This window comes from Chiloscyllium plagiosum, chromosome 34 (assembly GCF_004010195.1).
Source record: "Chiloscyllium plagiosum isolate BGI_BamShark_2017 chromosome 34, ASM401019v2, whole genome shotgun sequence".
NCBI classification, from domain to species: Eukaryota; Metazoa; Chordata; class Chondrichthyes; order Orectolobiformes; family Hemiscylliidae; genus Chiloscyllium; species Chiloscyllium plagiosum.
The window spans coordinates 11488920-11506384 of record NC_057743.1 but is presented as its reverse complement, the minus strand read 5'-3'; the positions used below and the strand labels follow the sequence as shown (position 1 = coordinate 11506384).

General features: G+C 43.5%; 1 protein-coding gene across 1 annotated transcript in view; it reads right to left on the bottom strand.

Annotated features, from left to right (window-relative positions):
- The window catches only part of LOC122540206 (caltractin-like), a 17403-nt gene extending 2269 nt beyond the window's left edge, over window positions 1–15134 (bottom strand). The window contains exons 1-4 of the mRNA XM_043675585.1: window positions 14941–15134; window positions 10363–10508; window positions 4813–4920; window positions 1862–1965 (exon numbers count right to left, since the gene is read on the bottom strand). Of these exons, the coding sequence (XP_043531520.1) occupies window positions 1862–1965; window positions 4813–4920; window positions 10363–10508; window positions 14941–15087 (505 nt within the window). The 5' untranslated portion in view covers window positions 15088–15134. The remainder of the gene's footprint in view (window positions 1–1861; window positions 1966–4812; window positions 4921–10362; window positions 10509–14940) is intronic.
- Between the last annotated feature and the right edge of the window lie 2331 nt (window positions 15135–17465).

The following is a 17465-nucleotide window of genomic DNA, read 5'->3' as shown; positions in this document are numbered from 1 at the left end:
GCAGATGGAGTTTAATTCAGATAAATGCGAGGTGCTGCATTTTGGGAAAGCAAATCTTAGCAGGACGTAAACACTTAATGGTAAGGTCCTAGGGAGTGTTGCTGAACAAAGATACCTTGGAGTGCAGGTTCATAGCTTCTTGAAAGTGGAGTCACAAGTAGATATGATAGTGAAAAAGGCGTTTGGTATGCTTTCCTTTATTGGTCAGAGTATTGAGTACAGGAGTTGGGAGGTCATGTTGCGGCTGTACAGGACATTGGTTAGGCCACTGTTGGAATACTGTGGGCAATTCTGGTCTCCTTCCTATCGGAAAGATGTTGTGGAACTTGAAAGGGTTCAGAAAAGATTTACAAGGATGTTGCCAGGATTGGAAGATCTAAGCTACAGGGAGAGGCTGAACAGGCTGGGGCTGTTTTCCCTGGAGTGTCGGAGGCTGAGGGGTGACCTGGTAGAGGTTTACAAAATTATGAGGAGCATGGATAGGATAAATAGAGAGTCTTTTCCCTGGGATCGGGGAGTCCAGAACTAGAGGGCACAGGTTTAGGGTGAGAGGGGAAAGATATAAAAGAGACCTAAGGGGCAACTTTTTCACGCAGAGGGTGGTACGTGTATGGAATGAGCTGTCAGAGAATGTGGTGGAGGCTGGTACAATTGCTACATTTAAGAGGCATTTGGATGGGTATATGAATAGGAAGGGTTTGGAGGGATTTGGGCTGGATGATGGCAGATGGAACTAGATTGGGTTGGGATATCTGGTCGGCATGGACGGGTTGGACCGAAGAGTCTGTTTCCATGCTGTATATCTGTGTGACTCTATGACACTATAATGATTTAGTAGACATGAGTTTATATTTCACAAAGGCATCTGAGGAATTTAAAATCAATTAATTAAATAATCTTGGGAAAAGAATGTTCATTTCAAGAAATGGTGACTATAAAACTACTGGATCATTGTAAAAGCCCCCGTTTTTACAGTCATTTGTACAGCACATTTACAGACATCTCAAAGTGATTGTTACTTAGGATATTATTAGGCTGGAGAGAATGCAGAAGAGATTTATTAGATGTTGCCTGACTTGCATTAAAGGAAGAGGCTGGATTCTTTTTTCACTGGAGTGTAGGAGGTTGAGGAGTGGCCTTATGGAGGTTTACAAAATCATGAGGGGTATAGATAAGGTGAATGGCAGGTGTCTTTTCCCGAGAGTGGGGGTTTTCAAGATTAGGGTATATATTCCTGAGGTCGAGGAGAAAGATTTTAAAAAGACATGTGGGGCAACATGTTTACACAAAGAGTTGTTTGTGTGTGAAATGAACTTCTAGAGGAAGTGGTGGATGCAACTACAATTACAGCATTTAAAAGACATTTGGATAAGTAGACTAAGAAATGTTTGGTGGGATATGGGCCAAGTGCAGACAGGTTGGAATAGTTTAGTTTGGGATTATGGTCGACATGGACTGGTTGGGCCGAAGGGTCTGCTTCCATGCTGTATGTCTTGATGATTCTAAGTGCTTTAGAGCCAGATTTAATATTTTTGAAGCGTAGATGATTGAAACCCAATAGCCAGTTTGCATACAGCAAGCATGTACAACTAGTAATGCAATATTGACAAGATTATCAATTGAAGGAATAATATTTGTCAGGACATTGGGGATCACTCTTGTGCTTGTCTTTAAAATTTTGCCATGGTTTTCTTTTCCAGTTGGACCTCAGCTTAATAATATCTGCAAGTAACAGATATTCTTTCAGGCTGACAATCTACCATTTTGTCATTCTGCATCTTGGTGCAATGTTATATCCTTCAATTTTAGGTCTGGTGAGAATTTCTGCTTCAATTTTTAAATTTGAACTTATGTTACCTACCACAGTCAAAGAGACTAAATCCCAGTTTAATCTCCTCGTAAGTGTCTCTCGAATCTCCTTGGTGCTCCATTACAATCTGAAGGAAATCAGAGAAACTTACTCCCCTGTGGAAAATACAAACATCAGAAAGTTGGGAAGTTTTCCAGTACTCTCACCTTTATTCCACTCCAAAAAACACCACAGAATGGTAGCAAAGAAATTGCAGCTGAAGTAAGACCAAGGCAATTGAACTATTCATCATAAACAAGAAAAATGGAAGTTATTAGCTTTCCGGTTTTCTCAGTAAGTGGGGGATATGTGGTAGGATACTGAACAGACAAGCTAACGTGGTCCTTTTACCTCCTCTATACTCATACCAGACAAATTGATATTTGGGCCCCTGTCCATGAGGATTATGACAGGAATAATATCAACCAGATTTCCACTCCTTAGCTGCATTAATTGGCATCAGCAAAGCGTGCACATGCAGTGGACATCTTAGAAGTACAATGAGTATTCCTACCATCAAGTAACCCATGAAATTTCCACCTCCTGTGATCTCGGAACATCATAAATCAGGCCCTTCCGCCCAACTCATCCATGCTGACCAGGTTTCCTAAACTGAATGAGTCTGGTTGTCTGTGTTTGGCCCATATCCCTCGAAACCTAGACTATCCATGTACCTGTCCAAATGTTGTAATGTGCTTGCCCCCTACCACTTCCTCTGGCAGCTCATTCTATACACAATAGTTGGTACCCAATAAACCCTCGCCATCATAAGTTAACATAGAGTCATAGACATGTACAGCGTGGAAACAGACCCTTCCTCCAACTTGTCCATGCCAACCAGATATCCCAAATAAATCCAGTTCCACTTGCCAGCATTTGCCTGTATCCCTCTAAACCTTTCCTATTCATATACCCATCCAGATGCCTTTTAAATGTTGTAATTATACCAGCTTCCACTGGCAGCTCATTCCATACACATACCGCATGTGTGAAAAGGGTGCCCCTTGGGTTCTTCTTAAATCTTTCCCCTCTCATCTTAAATCTGTGCCCTCTAGTTCTGGACTTCCCCACCCTGGGGAAAGGACTTGTCTATTTTCCCTGTCCATGCCCCTCATGATTTATAAACCTCGATAAGATCACCCCTCAGCCTCTGATGCTTCAGGGAAAATAGCCCCAGCCTATTAGGCTCTCTCTTTTCTGAACCCTTCCAATTTTCACAATATCCTTCCTGTAGCTGGGAGACCAGAGTTGCACGCAGTATTCCAGAAGTGGCCGAACCAATGTCTTGTGCCACATCATGACATCCCAACTCTTATGATTAGATTAGATTCCCTACAGTGCAGAAACATGCCCTTCAGTCCACACTGACCCTCCAAGAGTAACCCACCCAGACCCATTCACCTACTCCCTACTAATGCACCTATCACTATGGGCAATTTAGCATAGCCAATTCAACTGGCCCACACATCTGTTGGACTGTGGGAGGAAACCGGAGCACCCGGAGGAAACCTACGCAGACGCAGGGAGAATGTGCAAACTCCACATAGACAGTCGCCTAAGGCTGGAATTGAAACCGGGTCCTGGCCCTGCGAGGCAGCAGTGCTAACCAGTGAGCCACTGTGCCCTTTTTATATTCAATGCATTGACCAATAAAGGCAAATACACCAAATGCCTTCTTCACTACTCAGTCTATCTGTGACTCCACTTTGAAGGGACTATAAACTTGCACTCCAAGGTCTCTTTGTTCAGCAACACTCCTGACCTTACTGTTAAGTGTATAAGTCTTGCCCTGATTTGCCTTTCCAAAATACAGCACCTCACATTTATCTAAATTAAACTCCATCTGCCATCCTCGGCCCATTGGCCGTCTGATCAACATCCCATTATGCTCTGTGGTAACCTTCTTCACTGGCCACTACACCTCCAATTTCGGTGTCATCACTTTTAGTAAATGTAAAATCAAAGAGAATAAGCAGCAAATGTGCTCTGTCTAGCTGCATTAAAAGGATTGTGAGTCAGAAAGTGTAGCACTGGAAAAGCACAGTAGGTCAGGCAGCAACCTAGGAGCAGGGCAGTCGACATTTCGGGCATAAGCCCTTCATCAGGAATGTGGTGGGGGAAGGGGGCCAAGAGATAAATGGAGGGGTGGGGGTGGGCTGGGGGGAAGGTAGCTGGGAAGACAATAGGTGAATGCAGGTGAGGTGTAATAGTGAGAGGTTGGGCTGAATGGTGGAGTAGATAGGTAGGAAGGAAGATGGACAGGTAGGACAGTTCAAGAGGGTGTTGCTAGTTGGATGGTTGGATCTGGGATAAGTTGAGCGGGAGCGGGGAGGTTTGGAAACTCATGAAGTCGATGTTGATGCCGTCTGGTTGAAGGGTCCCAAGGCGGAAGATGAGATTCTTCCTCCATTTGGTGGGTGGCTTTGATTTGGCGGTGGAGGAGGCCCAGGACTTGCATGACCTTGGGGGAGTGGGAGGGCGAGTTGACGTATTCAGCCAGGGGATGGTGGGGTTGTTTGGTGCGTGTGTCCCAGAGGTGTTCCCTGAAATGCTCGATGAGTTGGCGTCTTGTCTCCCCAGTGTATAGGAGACCACATTGGGATCAATATTTACAGTAGATGGGGTGTTTGGATGTGCAGGAAAATGTCTGCTGGATGTGGAAGGATCCTTTGGGGCCTGAGACGGAGGTAAGAGTGAGGTATGGGCATAGGTTTTGCATTTCGTGCGGCAGCAAGGGAAGGTGCCGGATGTGGAGGGTGCATTGGTGGGGGTGGGGTGGTGGACCTAACGAGGGAATCATGGAGGGAATCTGTGGAACACAGATAGGGGTGGGGATGGAAGTATATGTATGGTGGTGGGGTCTGATTGGTGGTGGAAATGCATTGAGCGGATTGTGTAATACGAGGAGAGCTGGAATCAAAATGTTGATTCCGACTGGGAAATGTGGCAATTGTGATACTTACTCTTCTTTAGAAAGTTTCAAATTCCTCATCGTTTTCTTCAGGTCATGTTGGTTGACAAGAAATCCTAAAGTTTGCAGAGCTGTACAGACTTCGTTGGAATTAAGATACCTGAATAAAATTAGTAATTTGCACAGATGAAGCATTTTCCTCGGTTAGATAAATTAAAAATTCTATTAAATTCTGACTGTGCTGGTTCACTGTTTTCAATATGTGTGTCTGATTAGAATCGATCAAAAAATTGTTCTGCTTTAGCAAAAACAGCAATATGCATTTATAAAGTGTCTTTATCTTTGAAAAATGTCCCAAAAGCTTCATAGGAGCATCACCAAGCAAATGTAATTATTGACTCATATGAGATAGAGTGTTAAGGAAGGTGACCAAAAGCTTTCAGAGAAATAGGATTTAATTGCACTTAAAGTCAGAACAAAAGGCTGAGGGGCAGTGAGGTTTGACACAGTAAATTCCAGAGTTTTGTTCCAGATGCTTGAAAGTAGTGGTGGTATGACGAGAATCCGATAATAGATTAGATTCCCTACAGTGTGAAACAGGCCCTTCGGCCCACCAAATCCACACCGACCCTCTGAAGAGTAACCCACCCAGACCCATTTCCCTCTGACAAATGCACCTAACACTAGGGGCAATTTAGCATGGCCAATTCACCTGACCTGCACATCTTTGGACTGTGGGAGGAAACCCACACAGACACTGGGAGAATGTGCAAACTCCACACAGAGGGTCTCCCGAGGCTGGAATTGAACCTGGGATCCTAGTGCTGTGAGGCAGCAGTGCTAGCCACCGTGCGACCTCAAATAATAGGAGGCAGCACAGATTTCTCATAAGAACTAGAAGCAGAAGAAGGCAACTTGAGCCTGCTCCCTCATTTGATATGATCACGACTGATCTCATCTCAGAGAGTTTTAAAGCTAGAATAGGTTACAAAGTTGTGAAGGACTAAGTTGAGGAGGCATTTGAAAATGAGGATGAAAATCTCGAATAGGAGTGAATATAAGCTGAGCACACATAAATGGATCGGAAATAAGATACCAACACGAAGATCCCACTATTTGTAGAAATAGCCAGTCACAGAAGGTGAAAGGTTAACAGTGCTGTTAAGGAACTCTTGATTATCTGCAGCTTACCCACTAAAGAATACAATTGCCCTAGTTAACCTGGTATTATTGACCCCTTGAATCTATGCCTCAACATGGGCTCAGCAATTTGGTGATTGAGAGGATGAATTGCAGATTAATTTTGTTGAATTTCTTAATTGAAGAATTTTTTCTTCCAACTGCTGCACCCATGAATTTTATTCTTTTCCTTATATTCCTGGTTTGACGTCATTGCAGAGCACAATCTGGGTATACATACCACACTGGCTGCACAGGGCCATTACCGGGACTGAGGCATAGTTCAGTGGTTGTTACTATGTTTGCTCAGTTGTCAGGCATCTCCCTTTGATTCTTCATCTTGTAAAATTGAACTCATAAATGAGAATAAATGCTTTGTTTGGAAAAAGGACATGTTTGGAGAGATTTGTCACATTTTACAGGGTCCTTAACTGAGCTACCAAAGTACTTCACATTTGCTAAGACCATACAAGACATACATATTGAGACCAGTAGCATGCTTATGTGATCACATTGCCAGCTTACTTACCAACATGCCACTCAAAGAAGCCATTGACATCTGCACTAATTCACTTTATCATGACAATTTAGAATGTATCCAAATCTATGTTCAATGAATTCACAAACTTCACAACTCATGCAGTTGAGTTTAGTTTCAATGACAGCATGTACTCCCACATAGATATCATCACGGTGGATCCCCTCTAGATCCAGCACTAGCTAACATCTTTGTTGGTTTCTGAGAGAAGTGCATCTTTGATGGAAAGACCATTAACTTCCTGCCCCTTGCAATCTGCACATTTGCAATATTTCAACCTCCAGCCACATCAAAGAAAGTCGCTGTTACTCCTGTTTACGTCCCTCAGGAACGTATATCCACCATTAGGTGCAATTTTGTCATTGGAAGTCATTGGATAAATAATCAAGACTGTGCGAAGAGTTACGCTGGAAACCAATTTAAGATCATTAGCCAGGCTTGCAATGTGATGTACATGCAAGAAGCCACACACATAAATGCATACTAAACACCAATGTTCCCTGTATTGCTTTTTGCTTTGAGGTCCATGTGTAGCAGCAGCTTCTGGAGGAAGAAGCCTGGAAATGGAACACTTGTTGCCATGTGCAGGATTTATCAGGGGCTATACAGCTATATGGGCAAAAGGAATTTGTACATATTATAAATCGGGAGCATGGAGTCAGTCAACCTCTGCTGCAACTCCTTGGCAACTTCCTGACCAATCAGAATTTACCTGCCTGGTATAAAAATTAAGATTGACAGTTAACAGTTATTGCTGCATCTCCATGACAAAAATGATGTCTCTTTCATTTAAAGTCTGTTTCTTGCTTCCTAGTTCTGATGAGTGTAAACCAAAAAGCTCCAACTTCTATTCTCCTTTTAGCAATGTTGAATTAAATAATTATTAAACAAGGGGAACAACTTGAACTCTGTTGCAGTAAACAAAATGTTGGAAAGATTTTAACACCAAAAAAATTCAAGTCACATTTTTCATTTTAACCTAGCCATACCATAACCTCAGCAAGAAGCCACTGCTATCTCCACACCAAGAAATCTTACTCAAGTTAGCAAAACTGTAACCAATTTCCTTTCTGCGGTACCTCCCTGAAACACATAAAACAACCTACAAATTAAACTTATTATTACTTTAACTTCAGAGCAAAGACAGGTGCCCCTCAATTCAGCTTTCTTGCCAGATTTCTTGCCAGAGAGTTTAATAGTTCAGCCTCAGCTTCATGGCAAACTCACACACAGACTGACTGACTTTCTGGATTATTTTCCCTTCCTGCGTTACTGGACACCTGTTGCTAGCTACATTCCCTTTAACTTTTCCTGCTGCTGCCCAGATCTCTGAGGTCCATACTTGGTAATGACTTTCAGGACCGGAGGTCAGTGTGTCCACATACCAATTGACACGTGTGGACCCTCTGGGCAGAGAGGGAACATCAGTTGCTACTAAACAATTCTTTTTCTCTCCAACGTTTTATTAATACATTGAACCATTAACCCTATCGCTACTTTCAGGTTGTAAAACCTCACAAAAATGTATGTAAACAAAACATGCTCCCAGATTTCTGTCACCAAGGTTCACGAATGAAACTCGAAAATAACTCACTATGTTTTCCCCTTCTGAACAGAAAAAAAATACAAAAATCTGAAATAACTTTAAGTTATACATTGTTCTTAATGGCAACACATGAAATTCTGTTGTATATATTCTGTGCTGAATATGACAAAAGGCACAGCTAATGTTCAGAGACAGTGTGTTCCTGTTAGGATGAAGGGCAAGCTGATGTGTGTACAGAATGCTGGATGATTAGAGATTGAGGCTCTGGTCAAGAAAAGGAGGCATATATCAGCTATAGAGAGCTGGGATTGAGTGAATCCCTAGATCTATATAAGGGCGGTAGGAGTATACTTAAAAGGGAAATCAGGAGGACAGAAAGGGGACATGAGAGTTAAGGAGAATCCAAAGAAATTCTGTAAGTACATTAAGGGCAAAAGAGTAACTAGGGAGAGAATAAGGCCCTTAAAGATCAATGTGGTTGTCAATTTGTGGAACCGCAGGAGATGGGTGAGATATTAAACAAATATTTGGCGTCGGTATTTACTGTGGAGAAGGACATGTAGTGAACAAGGAGAATAAATGATGTTGTGAAAAGTGTTCATATTACAGAAGAGGAGGTGCTGAAAGTCGTAAAACACATAAAGGTAGATAAATCCCTGAGACCTTATAGGTGTTTTCCAGAACTTTATGAGAAGCTGGGGAAAAGATTGTTGGGCCCCTTGCTGAGACATTTGTATCGTCAATAATCATGGGTGAGGTGCCGGCAGATTGGAGGGTGTCTAATGTGGTGCCATTATTTAAGAAAGGGTGTAAGGAAAAGAACTATTGACCAATGAGCCTTATGTCAGTGGTGGAGGGCATTCTAAGGGGCAGTATTTGGAAAGGCAAGGGCTGATTAAGGATGGTGAGTATGGCTTTGTACTTTGGAAATCATGTTTCGCTAAGTTGATTGAGGTTTTTGAAGATGTGACAAAGAAAGTTGGTAAAGGCAGAGTGACAGACATTGTCTATATGGACTTCAGCAAAGCATTTGACAAGGATCCGCATGGTAGACTGATTAGTAAGATTAAATCACATGGGATCCAGAAGAGGCTAACTAATTGGATACAAAATTGGCTTGTATGTAGGACACGTAAGGTGGTGGTGGTGATGATGGAGGGTTGTTTTTCGCACTGGAGGCCTGTGACCAGCGGTGTGCTACAAGGACTGGTGCTGGGTCCACTGCTTTTTTTGCATATATAAATGATTTAGAAGGCATGAATATAGGAGGTATGGTTAGTTAGTTTGCAGGTGACACCAAAATATATGGTGTCATGCACAGTGAGGAAGGTTGTCTCAAGAGAACAACAGGACCTTGATTAGACGGGCCAATGGACTGAGGAGTGGCAGATGACGTTTAATTCCGATAAATGTGAGGTGTTGTATTTTGGTAAGTCAAGTCGAGGCAGGACTTACACAGTTAATAGAAGAGCCCTGGGGAGAGTTGCTAAAGAGACCTAGGGATACATGTGCATAGTTCCTTGAACGTGGAGTTGCAGGTAGACAGGGTGGTGAAGAAGGTGTTTGACATGCTTGCATTTATTGGTCAGTGCATTGAGTACAGGGGTTGGGATGTCACTTGGTGAGGTCACTTTTGAAATACTGCATATAATTCTGATCACCCTTCTATAAGAATGATTTTGTTAAACTTGAGAGGGTGCAGAAAAGATTTATAAGGAAGTTGCTGGGAATGGAGGTTTGAGATATAGGGAGAGGCTGGAGTTTCTTCCCTGGAATGTCAGAGGCTGAGGGGTGACCTTATAGAGGTTTATATAATCATGAGAGGCAATGATTTGGCTAAATAGCCAAAGTCTATTTCCTGGGGTGAGGCTACCCAAAACTAGAGGGCATACGCTTTATTTGAGAGGGGAAAGATTTAAAAAGGGGCTGAGGGGTAATTTTTCATGCAGAGGGTGTACAGAATGAGCTGCCAGAGGAAGTGGTACAATTACAGCATTTAAAAGGCATCTGGATGGGTATATGAATAGGAAGGGTTTAGAGGAATATGGGCCAAGTGCTGGCAAATGGGATTGGGCCAAAATGGAATGTCTGATTGGCGCAGGTGAGTTGGACTGAAGGGTCTGTTTCTGTGCTGTATAACTCTATAACTCTATGAAATCTGGCACCAAGCCAGTGGTATATAAAAAATATATACGCAAACATATGATGAGGCACTTCTCCCCTTACAGACGCTGACTAGTTTGCTGTATATTTTCAGCATTTTATGTTCTTGTTTCGGTCTTGCTACGTTTTTTTTTTCTGTTAGTCCTGAGGTATGTAGCAGTTCCTCTGATATTTACCCTGCATTCCTTGTGTCAGTAGTGTCAAACACTAGCCTGAGATCCCTTATGTCCTGGGCTGTCAGTTCCTGGTGAATTTTGTCTGACAGTTCTCTCTTAGCCATCTCCTGCTGTTCATCTTTCCATTCCTGAAGAAAAGTCAGTATCTGTAGTGAAAAGAAGATTCAGGGGATCACAGGTCATCAAAGTTGTCCAATACTTCAACAGTACAAAAGACAATGATTTGCATTTATAGAGCACCTTTGATATAGTAAAATGACCCAAAGCCCATTAAAGTAGGGCATGGTCAGAAGAAATTTGCACCACACGGATAAAAGAAACATTCAGATAAATGACTAAAAGCTTGGTCAAAAGGGTGGGTTTTAACAAATGACTTAAAAAAAGATGGGTAAAAGTCTTAGAGTTTTGCAGAGTCGGATTAACTCTACGGACATTTAGAAATGGCAAACAGGACCTTATCTAAGAATGTTTAGTGCTCCCACATTTTGCTGGCACATGGTAAGAATCTGCACTTTGCACTGTATTCCTGATCCAACTAGCTTCACTACCTGGCATGCATTTCCTGGCATTCTACTTCCCCCAACCCCCAATAACTTACATCGATTTGGACCTCCCAGTTGTGATTAATAACCCTTCAGAGCAATCATGAACCATAGTCTGGATCTGGGAACCTTTTGAAAGATTTTTCCAAAGGACTTGCTACACCCCATCTATGTCCATTAGACATAGAAGCAGAAGTTAGGCCATTTGGCCCATCGAGTCAGCTCTGCCATTTGATCATGACTGATAGGCTTTTCAACCCCATTTTACCACTTTTCCCCCATGACCTTTGATCCTCTTGGCAATCAAGAACGTATCTATCTCTGTTTTAAATATACTCAATGACCTGGCCTCCATAGCCTTCTGTGGCAATTAATTCCACAGATTCATCACTCTCCAGCTAAAGACGTTCCACTTTATCTTCATTCTCCTTATCTCCCTTTACTCTAAGGCTGTGTCCTTGAGTCCTCATCTCTCCTGCCAATGGAAACATCTTCCCAACATCCACTCTGTCCAGGCCACTCAGTATTCTGTAAGTTTCAATCAGATCCTGCCTCATCCTTCTAAACTCCACTGAGTATAGTCCTAGAGTCTTCAAACAATCCTCATATGTAAGCTTTTTATTCCTGGGGTCATTTGCATGAACCTCCTCTGGACCTGTACCAGAGCCAATACATCCTTCCTGAGGTATGGGGCCCAAAGTTGCTCACAATACTCTAAATGTGTAATCTGACCAGAGCATTATAAAGCCTTAGAAGGACATCCCTGCTTTTATATTCTAGACCTCTTGATGTGAATGACAACATTGTATTTGCCTTCCTAACTAACAACTCAACCTACACATTTACCTTAAGAAAAACCTAGACGAAGACTCCCAAGTCCTTTTGCATTTCAGATTTCTGAATTTTCTCCCCATTTTGGAAATAGTCCATTCCTCTATTCTTCCTACCAAAGTGCAACTTTGCCATGTTGTATTTCATCTGCTACTTCTTTGCCCACTTTCCGAACCTGTCCAAATTCTTTTACAGCCTCCCTGCCTTCTAAATCTACCTGTCCCTCTACCTATCTTTGTATCATTTGCAAACTTAGCCAGAATGCCCTCATTTCCTGTAAATGTATAAAGTGAAAAGCTTTGGTCCCAACACTGAGCCCGGCCCAACACTGAGCCCTGCTGAACACCACTTGTCACCGGCTGCCATCCTGAGAAGAACTCTTTTATCCTCACTCTCTGCTTTCTGCCAGACAGCCCAGCTTCTATCCATGCTAGCACTTTGCCTCTGAGACCCTTATCTTACTCAGGAGCTTCCTGTGCGGCACCTTGTCAAAGGCCTTCTTGAAGTCCAGGTAGCTAAAATCCATTAACTCTGCTTGACTGTTACCTCCTCAAAGAATTCCAACAGATTTGTCAGGCATGACCTCCGCTTGCTGGCTTTGCTCTATTTTACCATACACTTCTGAGTATTCAGAAACCTCATCCTTCACAAAATCTTGCCAACCTGTCAACTTGTACTCAGGATGCCCAGGATGCACTATGTACATAACCAATGAGATGTAGAGAAACAATGAGGAGAAAGTGAGGTCTGCAGATGCTGGAGATCAGAGCTGAAAATGTGTTGCTGGAAAAGCGCAGCAGGTCAGGCAGCATCCAGGGAACAGGAGAATCGACGAGAAGGGCTTATGCCCGAAACGTCGATTCTCCTGTTCCCTGGATGCTGCCTGACCTGCTGCGCTTTTCCAGCAACACATTTTCAGCAGTAGAGAAACAATAGCAAGTATGGAACAGCAAAGAAAGAAAGAAAATACAATTTCATGTGAAAACAAAACCAATATTCCGATAACTTTGTAAAAATTTCAAACAGGCAGACAATTAAAGAACAAATAACAGGACCCTCAAATATTGCTTTATCTTGTCTCATGATAAACACAGACATTGACAAAAGAGATCACAGAGAAATTTGACAAAGGGTCAGTCAGACTCGAAACGTCAACTCTTTTCTCTCCTTACAAATGCTGCCAGACCTACTGAGATTTTCCAGCATTTCTCTTTTGGTTTCAGATCACAGAGAAAACAATTTATTGTCAACACTTAAAGTTGTCAATGAAGCAAAGTCGACCATTCATTTCACAGAATCTCCCTGGTCCTCACCTTCCAACCTCCAGATACACCACATCATCCTCCGCCATTTCCGCCACTTACAGAACAGACCCCACCACCAGAGATATATTTCCCTCCCCACCCCTATCTGTGTTTTGGAGAGACCGCAACTTTCTTGTCAGGTCCATGCCCTCCCCACCGACCCACACCCCAATCCTGGTGCCTTCCCCTGCCACTGCAGGAAGTGCAAAACTTGTGCCCACACCTCCCCCCTCACCTCCATCAAGGCCACAAAGGATCTTTCCACATCCAACAAAAATTTACTTGTACTTCCACACAGGCCATCTTTTGCATCTGTTGCACTCGATGTGGTCTCCTCCACATTGGGGAGACATGACGCCAACTTGCAGGACATTTCAGAGAACATCTCTGGGACATCCACACTGACAAACTCCACCACCCTGTGGATGAACACTTCAACAGCCCCTCCCACTCCACCAAGGCCATGCAGGTCCTGGTTCCATCGCCAAACCCCAATCACCTGACGCCTGGAGGAAGAATGCCTCATCTTCCACCTTGGGATCCTCCAACCACCCAGGATGTAGGTGGATTTCACCAGTTTCCCCATTTCCTCTCCCCCTTCCAGCACCACACTCTTCGACCCTGATCTCCAGTATCTGCAGTCCTCACTTTCTCCTCATTATCCTTAGAAGAGTATAAAGGAAGCAGGAGTATACTTAAGAGGGAAATCAGGAGGGCAAAAAGGGGACATGAGATAGCTTTGGCAAATAGAATTAAGGAGACCCCAAAGAGTTTTTACAAATACATTAAGGACAAAAGGGTAAGTAGGGAGAGAATAGGGCCCCTCACTACCCACTTCAGTTCCCCACTTGACTGGAGCTTATTTACTTGAAGCCTTTTCCATTTTTAAACCTAAACGAAACCAGGAGTGATGTGCAGGTGCATGGGATTGTTGTTTGAGTGCTTGTGTAATTCAAGTCGTTTAGACATAGCTGTTTTGGTATTGCGTAGGGCTAGGTACAAAAAAGTGAAGTTGGTTGCACAATATGCTGACTAAGTCATGTGTAAGTCATGACTGTAAAGTGCAAATCATATGGAAAACTGAGCTTTCCAAGTGCTTTATAAATAGAGGCAGAGAAACTTAGCAGGTCTGGCAACTTCTGTGGAGAGAGAATCAGAGTTCACGCCTCAAGTCTGGAATGACTTCTTCAGAACTAATTAATCTCAATGTCATGTAAGAATTCAACCTTAGAGTGAGTATTGTTCCAGAAGGATGTGATGGGATGCTTAAAGGGGCAGAGGTGGTTGTAAAGGCACCAGGAAATGAGAAAGAACACCCGAATTTCTCTCCTGGGCCCTGCACTCACACACTCAGAGACCCACACAGATGTACAAACATACACAGATGCACACTCACTCACAGAAACACACACTACTCACATATAACTTTAACACCAACCAGGATCAAACTACCATAAACAACTTTTAATACTTTAATCAATTTATTATTTCCTTTCATCTCACCTTCACCTGAGAATTACATGTGACTAATAGTCAGTAGCTAGGTTACCATCAGAGGTGCAAGGGCAGGGATTGAGGTGATGGGTGGCATCGTTGGTATCTGACAGAGAAGCATCTTCATTCAGAGAGGAAGGGGAGAGGGGTGAATTGGGAAAGAAGAGAATATAATAAAACATTAAGCAAAAATAAGACTAAAACAACAGTGAAAGATGGAAATGTGAAAGGTTTATTCTGAGTCACACAATTGCAGGGGGCACCTTTCAGACTCTAAGTGTCATACATAATAGAGAAGATGGAAAGAATACTCAGCAAAGATGACAATGACAAAACCCACCGAGCAGCCTCAAAAATTCTCAAATCAACTCTTGACAATGAGTCTTGAGGATTAAGTATAGCCTTACCTTTTCCCTCAGCACAGAGGGCGATGGTACAAAATCAGCTTTAAGAGGCTCTGGAAGATTCTTGTTATTCTCAGATGTTTTCTGAGTCTCTTTTTTGGTGACCTTTTTTTTCTTTCTCTTGACAAAAGTTTTCTTTTTCGGAGGCATTAGCTGACTTTATACCAACACCACCAGAGGCCTGCTGCAGCTCACAGGAGCACTATTAAAACCTGGTTGCTATTAGCAACACAAGTCAACAGTCTAAGCCTGTTGTGTCACCAGAGGGTGCTGTCTGAAGTGAAACTAGCTTTTTGTGGAACAGGAACTTCTTCGGTGATTGAATTAAACTGGTGTTTGTAGCTTTATCATATATAATTAATGCTATGTATATTTTATTTTGTGTTGTTAGTTTAAGATACCTGGTCGGCAGAGACAAGTTGGGCTGAAGGGTCTGTTTCCATGTTGTAGGACTCTAAGCTCTATATTTATTTGTGCTCCAGTGATTTGCCCACCTTCTCCAAGATATTAGGACTGAACAATAAATGTTGGCCTAGCCATCAACACCCTCAACCTCAAATGGTTTCTGAAAATAAATTAGTCATAGAGAGGTACAGTATGGAAACAGATCTTCGGCCCAACTTGTTCATGCTGACCCAATTTCCTAAACCGAACTAATTCCCATTTGCCTGCATTTAGCACATATCCCTCTAAACCTTTCCTATCCCTATACCTATCCAAATTTCTTCCAAATGTTGTAATTATATCCACCTCTATCACTTTGTTAATAAACAATTCCCCACAGATTTCCATTGATTGATTTTGATGCCTAAGGACAAAAAAAAACTGCAGATGCTGGAATCCAACATAGACAGGCAGGTGGCTAGAAGAACACACGGTGGCTCAGTGATTAGCACTGCTGTCTCACAGCACCAGGGTCACAGGTTCGATTCCAGCCTTGGGTGACTGTGTGGAGTTTGCACATTTCCAGTGTCTGCGTGGGTTTCCTCCAGGTGCTCCGGTTTCCTCCCACAGTCCAAAGAAGTGCAGGTCAGGTGAATTGTCTGTGCTAAGTTGCCCATAGTGTTAGGTGCATTAGTCAGAGGGAAATGGGTCTAGGTGGGTAACTCTTCAGAGGATCAGTGTGGACTTGTTGGGCTGAAGGGCCTGTTTCCACACTGTAGGGAATCTAATCTAATCTAAATTTAGCAAAACAGGCAGCATCAGGAGGTGGAGTTGTCGATGTTTCAGGTGCAACCGTTCTTCAGGACTGGGAGTGGGTGTAGGGGGAGCTGCTGATAAAGCGGGTGGCGGGGCAGGGTGGTGAAATGGGGATAGGTGAAGACAGATAGAGGGTACGATGTGGTTGGTCAATGAGAGGAATGAGTCCAGTTGGTAACAGGGAGGAGTGGAAGGGAAGGGGAGGGACTGGGAAGGGAGCCAGGAGTTGGGAAGGGAGATTATTTGAAATTGGAGAAATCAATGTTGAGTCCTCCAGGCTGTAGACTGTCCCAGGTGGAAGATGAGGTGTTGTTCCTCCATTTTGTGGTTTGGTTCATTGTGGCAATGGAGGAGGCCAAGGATGGTCATGTTGGAAAGGAGTGGTTAGGGGAATTGAAATGGGCGGTGACTGGGAGGTCTGGTTGGCCCCTGCAGGCCCAGCTGAGATGTTAGGCAAACCATTCCCTAAGTTTATGTTTGGGTCTCCCTGATATAGAGAAGACCGGTAAACTAGGTTGGAAGAGAGGCAGGTGAACCTCTAGAAGGACTGTTTGGGGCCCCGGATGAAGGTGAGGGAAGTGGTGTATCCTTGCAGGGGAAGGTACCTGGGTGTTCAGGGGGGTTGGTAGGGAGAGTGGCGCAAGCCAGGGACTGTCGAAGGGAATGGTCCTTGTTGAAAGCAGAGAGGGGTGGGGAGGAGAAGATGTTCTTGATCGTGGGGTCTAGTTGGAGTTGGTGGAAGTGTTTAAGGATAGTGTGTTGGATGCGGAGATTGGTGATGTGGTAGGTGAGGACAAAGGAGACTCTTTCTTTATTGTTTTGGGAGAGGGGGTTTAGAGCAGTGGAAAGGGGAATGGAAGTGGTGCAGCAGAATGACAGAGGGAGGAAAAGCACATTGTTCAAAGTAGGTGCACATCTGGGATGCTCATGAGTGGAATATCTCCTTGTTTGAGCAGATGAGGTGGAGTAGGAGGAATTGGGAGAATGAGATGGAGTTCTTGCAGGAAACTGGATGCGAGGAGGTGTAGTCCAGGTAGTTATGGAAGTCTGTGGTTTTGTAGTAAACGTCTGTCTGGAGACTGTCACCAGAGATGGAAATGGAGCGGTCAAGAAAGGGGAAGGAGATGTCTGAGATTGACCAAGAGAATTCAAAGTGGGTGTGGGGGGGGAGGTGGTGGAAGTTGTGAGCAAAGTCAGAGAACTGCTCCAGTTCAGCCTGGGTACAGGATACTGCACCGATTCAGTCATGGATGTGCGGAAAATTTGGGGTACAGTGCCTGTGTAGGTACTGAGGTGGGACTTCGGTATAGCCAACAAAGAGGCAGGCA